The sequence below is a fragment of the Syngnathus leptorhynchus genome, chromosome 13, assembly GCF_054491065.1.
Source record: "Syngnathus leptorhynchus isolate UIUO chromosome 13, UIUO_Slep, whole genome shotgun sequence".
Classification (NCBI taxonomy): Eukaryota; Metazoa; Chordata; class Actinopteri; order Syngnathiformes; family Syngnathidae; genus Syngnathus; species Syngnathus leptorhynchus.
In genome coordinates this window covers 11,075,948-11,090,931 of record NC_141207.1, presented here as the reverse complement: position 1 = coordinate 11,090,931, position 14,984 = coordinate 11,075,948, and the positions used below count along the sequence as shown (strand labels likewise).

Below are 14,984 nucleotides of genomic sequence, written 5' to 3'. Positions count from 1 at the left end.
GATGGCAACGATGCTTTGCTTTTCTCCAAAGGGGGGAAGTGACTTATTGAGGGGCCCCGTCCAAAGTCAGACACATGCAGTGCCACGTAATTATGGGGCTCCACTCAGTGAGCCAGCCTGAGAGAGAGAGAGAGAGAGAGAGAGAGAGAAACAGACAGACAGACAGACAGACAGACAGACAGACAGAGAGAGAGAGAGAGAGAGAGAGAGAGAGAGAGACAGTTAGAGAGAGAGGGGGGGGGGGTCTTTCTTTCCTTGGTTTGCTGAAGTTGTGCAAACTTTGAAAGGACACAGCGCGTTTTGAACATCTGGTCGTCATCAGGCAGCAGCGAGCGGCCCTTCCCATGCTCACGTGTGATCCAGCCGCCACACAATTCAGACCATCTCTCTTGTGAGAAAACTTGGGCAAAACCTCTCGCCGCTGTATGGATATGAGAGAAAGCTTTGATTACGGGCAGGAAAGAGACAGGTAGAAAACTTTGCTTGACGTTTGATTGAGCCCTCTGTGGCTCATTTGGATATGAACAAATGAACTCTCCTCTTCTTTGATTTTGTCAAGCTAAGAAGGATCTATTGCTTTGCTTTCCTTTGCTTTGCTTTGCCGCTTCGGCCGATTCTACATTGCCCTGTCGCGTCATGACTTCGAGTTATGCACACGTAATGGACAGGCAGGCCACGGTCGCAAACCGCCTGGAGAGCCCCATCTCGTCCAACCTGGATAACTTGCAAGCCAAAAAGAACTTCTCCGTAAGTCACTTGTTAGATCTAGAAGAAGCTGGCGAAATGGTGGGCAACCAGGCGGACGAGAGCGTCGGGGAAACCGGGAGAAGTATGCTGGAGTCCCCGGGACTGACGAGTGGAAGCGACACCAACCAACAGGACAGTAAGTCGCTCGGCCTGTTCAAATCGGCGTGTGCAAGCAAATCCCCGGCCGGCCGGCCGGCCTTCCGTCCGTCCGTCCGTCCGTCCGTCGGCTAGCGTTTGTTCGCCTATTATTTGATGACAATAACTGCGCGTGCACAAAATAAACGTGCTAGCGGCGCATTTTTCGGCAACTGCCCATCTCACCCAAATTTGACCGTTAATTCTCCCATCAAGCTTGGATGGCAACGGAGTGTGATGGCTTTGTCTGCAACACGTATGAAGATAAAACTGCCAGCGTTTCAAGCCATTTGACCACGAAACACTCAATAGACGGGAATTTGTGCAGCGCTGGCCGGGGAACGAAGACAACATGGAGCTTTAGTTTCCCCCTTTTTTATTTCATGCACGCATCCGTCTTCCAGACCGCTTATTCTCACGAGCGTCGCCGGCCTGCTGGAGCCAAGACCGAGCGAATTTTTTAATAAGCGCTGCCAGCCGAGCCAAACAAAAACAAAGATTCTAACCTCTCTCTCGGGGAAACGAATGCTAGCTTCTCTCCTCTCCTCACTGAACCTTTTGGACCTTAATGACTGTTATTGTTATCTTTGAAAATGAGAGGAGTGACAGAGAAAAATGCGAGTGGAAGTGGCTAGGTCATATCGTTAATTTATGATTATTTTGGGGCTGTCAAACACTCTCAAACTATTGGACGCTAATGGTTTGTCATGAGTAACGCGCCTGTCTTTGCTCTCACAATTAAGAAATGAACTAACTTGTCACTCGATCACATTGGAACTTAAAACAGCAGGTGGAATTAATCACTTTCCCGACAAACCCAAGGCATGAAAAGCATATGCGTTCCGTGTCATTCCGAGTACATTGTTAACATTCATCTGCTGTTCATTAAATGAACCATTTTAACGCTAGGAATTGCAAATATTATGGAACAGCTTTAATTCATAAATTCTTTAGCATTGTACGATAGCAAAAACGATGCCTTTATGAAATTATTATTGGTAATATTATTCTTATTGTAAATACGATTTTTGTTATTATTGTTTGACAGGATTGTACGTCACGTTTGGACACGCTTTCGATCAAAAGCTGCTAAAGAATGGCAAACTAATAGCAGGCATTTGTTTGTTCGCTTTTATGAATAGAAAATAAGACAACATTTTTCTAAACATGTATAACAGTATCCTGTAACACCTTGTTGTGAGACATGCAGTTATCATTAAATTAGACTCACTTGGCATTTTGTTCAGACCCGCACGCATTAACAGCAACACGCTCGGTATTTGATTTATATCGAGCGAAATCTTGAATATGATTCATTTTGTCATTATTGTTATTATTATTATTCTACAATTCCATCTACCAAATTGAATATGTTTTTTCAGTCGAGTCAAGTACATGAAAAGTTGCGCATAGTCTTAAATATGCCGCTTCTCAAGAATACAGTAAACAACTTATTTTTACAGGAAGCATTGCAGCAGAAAATACCAATCGAGATGTATAACAATACAATTATAATGAATAATCATATCATTTCAAGAAAGAAAATGGGCAACAGAAATGGAGAAAACTTACAAGAACATGACGTGACAACGCTCAGAAAATATAAAATGAGATATATACTAAAATACAATTATGGTGAATAATCATATCATTTAAAGGAAAAAAAATGGGCAACAGAAATGGCGAAGAGTTACGAGACGTGACAACGCTGAGAAAATCATTTGAGTAATTGACCTGCTCTCATCAATTACTGTGTGACGGGCGACTGTTTGTTTTTAATGAAGGGTTAGAGGTCAACAAGTTTTTCAACTTCTCAACTAGTAATTGAATCTAATACCAGTATGTCACTGACAGCCGGTCAAAATGAACCTTATTTCTGAAATCATGGATGCCGTGCAAATAGTGGCTGGCTGGCTGGCTGGTTGGCTGGCTGGCTGGCTAGATGAATGCTCCTTCAGTCTTTTAAAACGGCACGCTCCTGGAGTCCGAAGCGCTCTATAGTTTCCGTCCAGTTGACTGTATTTACTATTGGAACTTGTAATAGCGCAAGAGGAAAAAAACCCAGTTTGATTTGATGCTTTATAGGACTCGGCTCGGGTCGCCGATAGTGAACACTCGGCTGCTGACTTGTGGCGTGGGATCTATTCCCGCTCGGCGACAATGTGCATGTGGGTGCGGCTGCTCGTTTGTCCCTAACCCTACGACTGGCTGGCGACCGGCGCGCGCTGGAGTCTGCCTTTCGCCGCCGCCCGATGTCAGCTGGGATGGGCTCCGGCGCCCCCTGCGACCCTGACCGCTTGTCAATGGATGGATGGATTGAGCTTATAGGGAGGGCATTTTAGAAGAACAAATGAAGAAAACAATGAGCTGTTCCCCATTCAGTCCTCTGTATATTCCCGTTCCATTTGATTTGTTGAAAATTATTTGCATATGAGAGACAAGCCTGCCTCCGACGGTAAAACCGAAAGCAAATGATGGCAACAGTAGATATAACGTCCCGATTCTTATCTACATTTGGAATATAAAATACGGCCAAGTCATAGAATAACAGTTAATCATGAGTACAAGAATATTTCTAATTTATTGGAGTGTTTTGGGTGATTATAATTCATTCTTTGAATTTTCTTCTGGGAAGCTTAAAGTTGTCAAATAACACGCCATTTAATTGTAATATTTACGTACGTACTGGCTTATCTTGTAGCATCATGATAATAAACCCGCATCTAGAGGAAGAGCATTTCATTGTGACCGTATTACTCCTGGCTTGCGCTTTCAAGAAATGGCAAATGTAAAGCAAAGAATGAAAAGCAGTTTCTGATTGGTAGCTAGCTACGGTACGTATATATGGCATTACAATGGCTCTTTGATTTGCAGTGCTTTTGATAGGCAACTCAAAATCCGTTTTCAGATCATTTTGCTTTCTTTGCACTCAAACGACAAGACACATAACTGCGCTTTGATTTTCTTTTGGCAAAGATGAGCAGATGAACACTGAGGAAAAGAAGAAGAGGAAGCAGCGCAGGAACAGAACCACCTTTAACAGCAGCCAGCTCCAGGCTCTTGAGAGAGTCTTTGAAAGAACGCACTACCCCGACGCTTTCGTTCGAGAAGACCTGGCCCGCCGGGTCAACCTTACTGAGGCCAGAGTGCAGGTAACAACAGGGGCATGGCATGGCATATCAAATGGAATCCATCCATCTTGGCATCTTCATTGTTTTTTATTTTATGGGTTGCAGTCAGGGACTTATTGGAACAAATATCACTGGCAATATTTCTATGAAATATTGTGAAATTACAAATAACAGAGTTGCTCTGACCTGCTCTGAAATAAGTTTCTTTTCTTTTTTTCCACTGGGATTTCTTGCAGGAGCGCCTCTGAAGCAAAACATTTGATCGAAAATAGAGCCATAAAACGTCAAAGTCACGGACGGAGGGACGGGGAAGCCTAAATTGCAGTCAGTAATGCTTTGACTGAACACAGAATCCGATGACAAATTTGCTTGTTGAGGAATCCCCACGGGTCCCGAAATCTCAAGATAAAATGCACTCGATGTTTATCGCACTTCTCAAGCGTTACATTCGAAATGTTTGATAGTCGGGATTCTTCTCGCAGCGGGGCACCTGGTATCGTCTGCGAGTTCTTGGTTTATACTAAGAGGCTAATTGCACTTTGCCTTAGCAGCTCCACAGACAAGTGAGAAGACGTTTTATGCAGCAGGCAATCGCAATTTGCTGACAGTAGTTTGACTGTACTCCCTGCAGATACATTTGGATGACACATGATTACAGTATACAATAACAGCAGCAATTCAGGCGTTTCTCACCTGTCTGGCCTCTTAAATGTCGTAAAACATTTGGAGAGGGCTTTTTGAAAAGCTACACTCAAAGCCACGGAGAGAGAAAGAAAGAAATATATAGACGTACAGATATGCGCACACGCGCGCATGATGTGCGAGCAAGTTCCCTGTGCTTCAACACCAGCAAAAATGGTCTAGCAGAAAAAAAATGGGGAAAAGGAAATTGTGAGCTTGGAGCAAGAAGGAGCACATCTGTGATTAATGTGTAGCAGGCAGAAAGAAATGCAGAAATCCTTTGATAATAGAGTCTTTGAGCTCATTCCCGAGGCTATGCGTCATCATGCAGCGAGCCCCATCTAATAATGGATATGATTTCACAGTGAGCAACAACATTAGCTGCCCCGGCCGGCTGGGAGTTTTTGCATCCTGTGCTTGGAAGGTTAGAGGCTCATTACAGGCTTGGCTCATGAATCATGCCTACACGGTCCATTTTGACATGATATACTATATTTGATTGGTTCAGAGGAATAACGCTCCAATTAGATCCGATTGGCATATATGTCGGTGTGCGGAAAGGTCATCGCAGCCTTTACAATGGTACGATCCGATCCGTATCGCTGGCTTTGCAGAGTGGATTTTTTGAAAAATTGCCTCTCATTTTGCAGGTTTGGTTTCAAAATAGGCGAGCTAAGTTTCGTCGAAACGAGCGCGCTATGCTGGCTAGCAAGAACGCTTCGCTCCTGAAATCCTACTCCGGAGAGGTCACGGCAGTGGAGCAGCCCATCGTCCCACGCCCTGCGCCGCGGCCAAACGATTATCTTTCCTGGGGTAGCGCCGCTCCCTACAGGTTGGTCTCACATGTAAAGAAAGTTACTACATCCTTTACTACATGAACGAGCTACATGAAGTTCACTTCACAAATTTTAAATCAGCTTGTCCAGTTCAGTGAATTTTCCAAGTTTGTCCTTCAAAATATTTCACGAATGTCTTATTTCTTAACTTGTTTGCCCCGAAAAAACAATCACACCAACTTGGGATGTAAAAGTGCTCGAGCACATTGAGGTGCAACACTGATTGCTATGTGGTCATTTGAGAGCGTCTGTATGAAAATACCTAGTGTCAAACGACAAAGAAACATTGTTGTCGGTCAAATATACTTTTATGAATGAAGCGCAAAGGTCACCCAGACAATTCAGTGGTTTCCTTCCATGCAAAGCAAGATAATTGGGTTTTCAAATCATCCATGGGCCTTCAAACTGTCAAGCCATTTTTGTTCAAAGGTTATATTGTGACATGACTTTTCCAATACTGCTTGCTACTTTTCTGGGGTTTCAGAACTTTTCAAGGCCTTTGACATCCTTTGTTTCCTTCCCTTTGCCTTCGTCAGCGCCATGGCCACCTACCCGCCGACTTGCTCCAACACTAACGCGTCCCAGGGAATGAACATGGCAAACAGCATTGCCAACCTGCGGCTCAAAGCAAAGGAGTACAGCTTGAACCAGGTTCCCACGGTGAACTGAAAGCTACTACACTGCGTGCGTGCATGCATGTGTGCGCCAATATCCGTTTGGGGACGGACCTTCAAAACCACTGGACCCACCCCAACAGACAACCATCTTTTTTGGAAGGAGTTTCATCCCACATAAGTCGGAGTTTTGTGCTTTTTTTTTTTCTTTTTTACTTTCAAAATTCGGTGAGATAGTATTTTGCACAACAAATGCAAAATGTGGTCACCGAGTGACGCAAAAAACGTTTTACTCCAAGACTTTGTTCGTCTTACAAACCACTGTTTATACTAAGGACATCTCAACTTGATGTTGTAATCAAATATCTGTGTAGTTTGGTTATCGTGACTGATATGGAAGATGTTTTTTCCTCCATTCGTTTTGTGCCGTTATCGGGCACAGAAGGAGCGAGAGTCAAACTTTTATTATTTTTTTCCTGTACTTTGAAACAGTATTAGTAACAGCCATGGTTCTGACTACATTTTTGATTTGATTCTCCACGTTATACCAATGACAATCGCAAGTTTTCAATATACTCGAGAGGCTGTTGTATTTCCCGGTAGATCATTTTAATGTTCATTCATGTGTAACAGAAAAAAATACTATGTATATTAATGAATAAAAACATGGATTTCAAGCAATAAAGTACACAGTCTACAATTCAGTAGATCTCATAGCGGATCAGATGCAATTAGTAATATATATATATATATATATATATATATATATATATATATATATATACATACATATATACATACATATATACATACATATATATACATATATATATATACATACATATATATATACATACATATATATATACATACATATACATATATATATATACATACATATATATACATACATATATATACATACATATATATATATATATATATATATATATACATACATATATATACATACATATATACATATATATACATACATACATACATACATATATACATACATATATATACATACATATATATACATACATATATATACATACATATATATACATACATATATATACATACATATATATACATATATATACATACATATATATACATATATATATACATACATATATACATACATATATATACATACATATATACATACATATATATACATATACATATACACACATATATATACATATACATATACACACATATATATACATATACATATACACACATATATATACATATACATATACACATACATATATATACATATACATATACACATGCATATACGGATATACATATACACATACATATACGTATATATATATACACATACATATACGTATATATATATATACACATACATATACGTATATATATATACACACATACATATACGTATATATATATACACATACATATACGTATATATATATACACATACATATACGTATATATATATACACATATATACGTATATATATATACACATATATACGTATATTATATACACATATATATATATACACATATATATATATATATATATATATATATATATATATATATATATATGAGTGCAGGCATCCAGCCCAATAAATAGTGCCCATTTAACTATAAGAAATAACCATAAGAAGTGGGTATGTTTATGGTTGGGAGCATTTAGAGAGCAACATGATCTTGGACCCCTTGCGAGAGCCATTAGAGCTAGATTTACAACTTGAATTTTTCCTCAGAGAAAAACCTCAAGCTACGCTTTGTGTGTTTTATTTCGAGATGATTACATTAGCCATACAATTTGATCTTCAAGCCCAGATATTTAAGAGCGTCTTTCAATGAAGGGATTTGAACTCTTGAATTGCCATTGATGCTGTTCCTTCTCCCTGGCCTCTAATAAGCTGTACAATAAAAACATCAACATTTGTTCATGTGCACCATGTGCCAGGCGGACTTGCAAGGATTGCTGTCCAATTTGCAGTAATTGTGCAGATATGGAAAACCTGGCAGAATGGTGTACGTACTCGTTTTAAATGTACAACACAGAGCAAACATCCTTTCTTTCTACACCTCGACCAAATTCACGGATAAATAGATTGAATACACCAATACTCTACCGTAGTATTTTCATCTCTGGATCCGAGACGTTGCTGTACTCAAGTTCTTTATATTAAGCGACTGCTGAATCTTTTTCCACTTAACTATGAGACTGTTTTGAGTGCAAAAAGAAAGCAGCTTGTTAAAAAAAAAAAAAAAAAGCTGATTTTGACATGCTGCTTAATATAATCTAAAAGCAGCCAATTCCCTTTGCGCTAAATATTTCATCCTTATTTACGTTAGGGTAATTGACTCAAATGAATGATTGCTTGAGCTTTTTTTCCCTAGGGGATTTTGGGCCGATCGGCGCGTTGTCGTAATCAAACGGCGCTTCGCTGATGTGGCTTGGACGTTTTTCTCGTCTTGCATGCCACATTAAAAAAGGATATTCCTGTTTTCTTTGGGGATGTTTTTTTTTTGCTCTTGGTTGTTTTCCTGATCACTGATCCCTGACTGTGGTATGTCCAGTGTCAGACCCTGTCCCTCTCTCCCCCTCTCCCCTGCCAGGCGCCTGGTCTCACCTTTCATGGCCAGAGTCGGTGCTGACCTGAAGTGATTCCAGATGTGGAACTCTTTTTAAGCTAAAGCCCATCACCCACCCAGAGCCCCCTAACCCTAACCCCGCACTCTTCACCCTCTCACTTCTCCTGCCTCCCTCCCTCCCTCCCTCCCCCTCTTCACCCCAGGCAGGCAGGCAGGCAGGCGGGCCGTGGCCAGCCACTCCATCAGGTATGACAGCATTCCCCGAGTCTCTTCTGACATACGATGCAAGAACCCCGCCCGCCCTCCCTCCCTCCCTCCCTCCCGCCCTCGGCACCAATCCTGCCCTCACCCACCCACCCACCCACTCGGGTCTTCAACAGCACATCTGGAGCTCATTACAGAGGAGACAGTAAGAGTGAGGGAGGGGTGGAGAGTCTGCATGCAGAATGCGCAACAGAGCGCAAAGGAACATTTCTGAAGCCTTCTTTACCAAATCTTTTCGTCTTTCGTCTTTCTATTTTCCTTTGCTTCTCGTTAACGCCACCTGCCCCCCCCCCTTGCTTTCAAACTTGCAAACCTGACCTTTGGCTTGCTGTCAGTGTCCCGTGATCACAAATACTTTATTAGTCAACGCATTTGGGATTGAGTTCAGCACGAGAAATTAAAAAAAAATAATAATAATAATAAATAAATAAATAAATAAAAGGATCAGGGGGTCTGAAATACTTCACAGCTGTTAGCAGTGTGTGGTTTGCGTGAACAACCAAAAGAATTCTTGGAGTTTCCACGCAAAGTGAAGCTGGATCAGCGCTCAGCTAGCATGATTGGTGCGGAAATCAATCCATATTAGACACTTTTTCAAAGACTTCATGTCTTTTAAAAGTCAAATCTCACTTTCTGAACTAATAAAGGAACCGCGTGATGTTTCACACCACTGAAAAATGCCACTTTCTGCACATGCGGCGCACAATATCCAATGCAGGTGCCATATTTACCTGACTATAAAGTCAATTTGAAAAAATGAAGGTTTTTTTTTTTTTTTTTTTTTTCTCCTCACTGCTTCGCTCCTCAGCGCAAAACAATCAAAATGAAACAATTGCTGCCGTGAGCTTGTTAATGTTGGATAACGTGACAAAATCCGTTATTGTTTTACAGGACAATTCAAAGTAAGTTAGGCTTTTCCCTTTTTCGGCCAAAAATATTTTCTGATGCCCAGGATGTTTGTGTGATTGATATGCTTGATTTGACCATGCCCTAATGGACTTTCTCAATACATCACTTATATAATAATGTGAAATGTGTCTGGCTTAACTTAAATGGGTGCTCTAAGCACCCGAGTCCTCTGTGAATTTAAATTTCAAATCTCAGCACCGCAGAGGTCCAGTTCAGGCAGCAAGCAAAACAACAATTACGGTGCCGAACATGATGTGAGCTCTGAGGAATCGTCTATACATAGAATGACTGCGTCCAGTTCATAGACCCATATTGGGACTTTTGGTGTTTTTGCCTCTTGCTAAGAGCAGACATCCGGACACAGCGCAGGCACTATCTGACTTTGACACTTTCTGCTCAAGCTGCCTATTAAAAAGTGTCTTTGTTGACCGAGTGGAGCTAGAGAGGAGTACCATCAAACCTCGTCTTTTGTAAAACCATTCAAATGAGGAAGGGAAGGTGAAGAGTATCTTCAGTCCATAATCCAACAAAAAAGTATGTGAACTAGGCCATATTCTTACTTGTACATAATTGTGGGATTTCATTCGACAGCTCTCTCTACCTCAGTAAACGGCATCTACTTTGGCCGGCCGGCCGTCTTAGGGGACCCCCTGCTGGACGTCTCGCGTCTGTCGACCAAACAGCTCTTCCAAAGGGATTTCTTTGTGGAAGATCGTCTATGAGAGAAAATCAACCACTTATCCTCCCTCACGAGGGTCAAACCTTGAGAGTTATTGAAACAAGATTCACAAACAAAATACTTAAAGACTGGCCGGGATAGCCCCTTTTTCACTAACGAGCGAAAATTGATCATTTTTTCACTCAAGGTGTCTCATGAGCACAATAACTTTATTAGTCAAAGCATTTGGGATTGAGTTCAACACGAGAAAGTAAAGAAAACAAACAACAACAACAAAAATCAAGGATCAGGGGGTCTGAACTACTTCACAGCTGAACATTACCGAACATAGACTGAGGAGCTGCATGTATTCGTCGGCGCCGTCAGCCAGGCATTTGTCCACCACCTGAAATACGCAAGGAAAAGATTAGAGTTGATGGTTAATTGACTTCGTGCAGCCAGCCTCCCTCCCTACGTGGACTCTTGACAAGGTAAACCACGCTCACTTCAAATGAACTTGCGATACACCCCTGCCCTCTAGCGGCCAACAACATACACTGCGTTGGAAATGTCAATACAATGGTGTTTACATTTCTCAAGAATACATACTGTATACCGTTTGGAAATTTCGCAAGCGCTTCATGAACGCGCATCTGCCGCAATCAACGAATACGCCACTGCCATGCCGCGTGCATTGAGAGCACATGTAGCGGGGATGCGCGTCATCAGGCCAAGTCAAATAAAGGTGCTTCCTACCGCCATTTTTGCAGCGATGACAGACTTGTGCTCGTCACTCATCGAGTCATGCTCAACGATACGGTCGTGAAGTTGACTCAGGACCTGGGTGGCCGCGTAGCCTTCATCTACCACGCTCTGACAAAGAAAAGATTTGACGGACGTGAGACGGACGATGCCAACTTAGCAAGTCTTAAATCACACGGAGTAACCTACCCTGACTGTCAACTCGAGTTTCTCAAAACTTCCTTTGAAGCAGACCTGAAGCAAATTGTCGATCATATCGGTAGGAACAACCTGCAAGAGAGTAGATTGTACGTCGGCTTTCAATTTCAATTCATTTGTTTAACAAGCCACCACCTAGAGCAACGTCGGCTCTATCCATAAGCCTTAAATGAATCCATTTTTCAAATGCTTAATACTGGTAGCGAATACTGGTCCCAATTTGATCACATGCTCACATACCAGGGCCAATTCCAGTATAAGTGGAAAAACACTAGCGGAGTAAAAACCATACACACAGGGGCTCCCCGGTTTATGACGTCGATCCGTTCCTATGTGGCGGCGTCAGCCCAATTTCGGTGTAAATCGGAACAGTCATAAAATGAAACAGTAAAAAAAAAAAAAAAAAAGAGAGAAAACAATTCCTTACCTTTATTCCTGTGGTTGGCTTGCACACTGGAAGGGGCGTTGCAAGAGAGAGACGACGCAACCGTCCAGAATGGCGCCGTAGAACATGGTGGGAGTGGTCTTCCTTGGTCCACAGCCTCTCTCGCTACAGGTGTATTCTTCCGCCGCGCGCAACTACTACTTCCCACGCACGTCATGAATCGTACGACGGCTTTACCACGCAAAACGGCTTAGGTCAAAAACTGGCTTTAAATATAGGAGACGTGTGGTAAACACGAAACAGCGTATCTTGAGACCGTCGTAAACGGAGAACCCTGTGTGCTTGTGTGTGTGTGTATATATATATATATATATATATATATATATATATATATATACATACACACACGTGTATTTTTTTGCGTTTTGTGTGTGTGTGTATGTATATATATATATATATATATATATATATATATATATAGATAGATAGATAGATAGATAGATAGATAGATAGATAGATAGATAGATAGATAGATAGATAGATAGATAGATAGATAGATAGATAGATAGATAGATAGATAGATAGATAGATAGATAGATAGATAGATATAATTTATATATACACACACACACACACACACATATATATATATCTATACAAACACTTATATATACACACACACACACACACAAAAAAGAATGATTTCTTTCCTATGGAGAATTGTGTATTCCACATGAATGAGCAAACAAATGCTAAGCCATTGAGCCAGAAGAGGTAAAAATACCACTTTACCCCAGCTATTTCCATGACGGCAACTTCTGTAATCTCACTGTTGGCATCGAGTCGTGCAGCACTCTGAAGGAAAGTGATGGCTTTGCGCAGGTCTCCCTCTGACACCTTTACCAGTGCTAAGATACTCTAAAGGCCAAAGAAAAGAAAATGAAATAAGTATAAAGTGAAGAAACTACAAATGACATTTCATTCAAATACAAAGTAAATGAAATTGAATAACGTGAAAATATCCATATACCCGCATAAATACTCTACAGATACAATACGTCTTAAATAATAGCCGCCCATACCGGTAGCGCGCCGGCGCCTGATTTGAAGCAGAGCTCTGCAGCCGCTATGGATCCAGCCACGAGTCCAGCCGCTCTGTCAAGAGCCACTCTCATTTCATCGGTCCGCAAGATCTTTGTAAAATCTCTCTCTCCCTCCCTGCCTCTCCTGATATTTCCTGAGCCAGTCTTGACGTTTCGACGTGTTGAGTGGACTTCTGCATTGCTACTATGACCTACCTCTTTTGTGTATTTGAGGTTTTCCTTCTCACAGATCTCCAGCAGACGCTCTTCTTGTACGTGATCGGCAAGGGGGTTAAAACGAAACTTGGAACATCTGGAAGTTAGGGGCTCAATGATCCTACGCAATACACAGAAGAAAAAAATCAACTTTGTGCTTTTGCTTGGGTGTGATATGTATGCGCTGTGCTCACCTGCTGATATAGTTACAAATGAGACAGAAACGCGTGGTGCGGGCCTCCTTTTCCATTGTCCTTCTGAGCGCGGCCTGAGCTGGCGCGGTCATGGAGTCGGCTTCATCCAGGACGATGATCTTGAAAGGAGGACACGGCTTCCCGCTACAAAAGCAGCGCACGCACGCGAGCACGTCTCGTTGAATTTCAAAGCATGAAACAAATGGACGCTGCGAGGACTTGTAAAATCATGCTCACTCTGGCCGAGTCCCCGCAACAGTGAGTTGAGCAAAGTTTTTGACCTTCTCTCTGATGACCTGAATGCCCCTTTCATCCGAAGCATTGAGCTCAAGCACCCTCTGCTTGTATAGTTCTGGGCTGGATAGAGGAGAGAAAAGCCACATCAGGATCAAGACGCCCAGTCCAAATAGTCCTCTGAAAGCAACATTGATCATGCCACCCACCCAAACTCACTCACTCACTCACTCACTCACTCACTCACTCACTCACTCACTCACTCACTCACTCACTCACTCACTCACTCACTCACCCACTCACCCACTCACCCATAAAGGTCTCTCGCAGCAGCTAAAATGGTAGAGGTCTTTCCTGTTCCAGGTGGACCATAGAAGAGCAGATTTGGAAGCTAAATTGGTGACACAAGTTGGAGAAGTTTTGCTAGTGAACAACTCTTCCAAGCTACAGAATACACATATCTATATATACCAGTGGGAAGGGCTGAACCATTTGAAGAAAAGTCAAAAATTGCTTCGGAAATACGTAACTGCAAAAAAAAAAAAAAAAAAAAACATCGGAAGGCGTTATGACTTGGCCGTAAATAAACTTACATCTGCTCCTTCCAGTGACTTCTTGAGAACCGCTACAGCTTCTTCCTGAAAGGCGACTTCATCAACGCTCTTGGGCCTACTATGAGAAAACGGAGAAGCATGTGTCTAGGAAGATTCTGCACATTTGACGAAATGAATGCTGGAGCTGATACGTACTATTTTTCAACCCATGGAGTCAGCTTGGCTTTCTTCTCAACGCTGGAAACGGAAGCACACTTGTCTTTCTGGGGTCTGGTTGTTGATTTCAAAAACGCTTGCATGATTCCGTGCTGCTCTGTATAACGGGAAAGAAAAAGATGCCCCGGTCACTTCCAGCCCCTCCCTCACACTTCTCTGAAATCGTTCGGCTGTATACGGACGGCTGGCTCATGTGTACAAGGCTACATGCTTCTACATGCTTAGCGTTTCATACGCACGCACGCGAATCCTCATACCTGTAAACGACGCGGCGCAAACTCGTCTCCAGACTGGCTTGACTTGCGTTTTTTAAATCTAAAGTGTGTCCTGAATAAAATGAAACAAAATTGTTGGGCTTCACACTTGAAGGTGATATTTTGCATGCGGAAGACAAGGATATTTTCCCGCCCTGGGTGACACATTTCCGGTCACGTTCTCAAGTTATCAGCCAATACAATTTGTCCAATTCCGGATGTGACGATGACGACGATGATTTGTTTATTTCGGCAAGGACATAAACAACACACATGTTACGGTTTCATTTCACATTATGTTTGGGGTGGC

The 14,984-nt window shown here is 41.9% G+C and overlaps 2 protein-coding genes across 2 annotated transcripts; one reads left to right on the top strand and one right to left on the bottom strand.

Moving 5' to 3' along the window:
* The first annotated feature begins 317 nt into the window (after window positions 1-317).
* Window positions 318-6,738, top strand: prrx1b (paired related homeobox 1b). Its single transcript, XM_085928698.1, has 4 exons — window positions 318-883; window positions 3,859-4,034; window positions 5,345-5,526; window positions 6,067-6,738. The coding sequence occupies exons 1-4, from the start codon at window positions 637-639 to the stop codon at window positions 6,197-6,199; spliced, it is 738 nt and encodes a 245-aa protein (XP_085784824.1). The 5' UTR covers window positions 318-636; the 3' UTR covers window positions 6,200-6,738.
* A 4,052-nt stretch (window positions 6,739-10,790) lies between these two features.
* On the bottom strand, window positions 10,791-14,860 carry rfc4 (replication factor C (activator 1) 4). The gene is made up of 11 exons (XM_085928697.1): window positions 14,678-14,860; window positions 14,400-14,517; window positions 14,244-14,322; window positions 13,962-14,041; window positions 13,654-13,773; window positions 13,417-13,560; window positions 13,223-13,343; window positions 12,717-12,842; window positions 11,531-11,611; window positions 11,336-11,452; window positions 10,791-10,985 (listed from the first exon to the last, which is right to left on the bottom strand). Exons 2-11 carry the CDS (start codon window positions 14,501-14,503, stop codon window positions 10,887-10,889), a joined length of 1,071 nt encoding a protein of 356 aa, XP_085784823.1. The 5' UTR covers window positions 14,504-14,517; window positions 14,678-14,860; the 3' UTR covers window positions 10,791-10,886.
* Window positions 14,861-14,984: the final 124 nt, after the last annotated feature.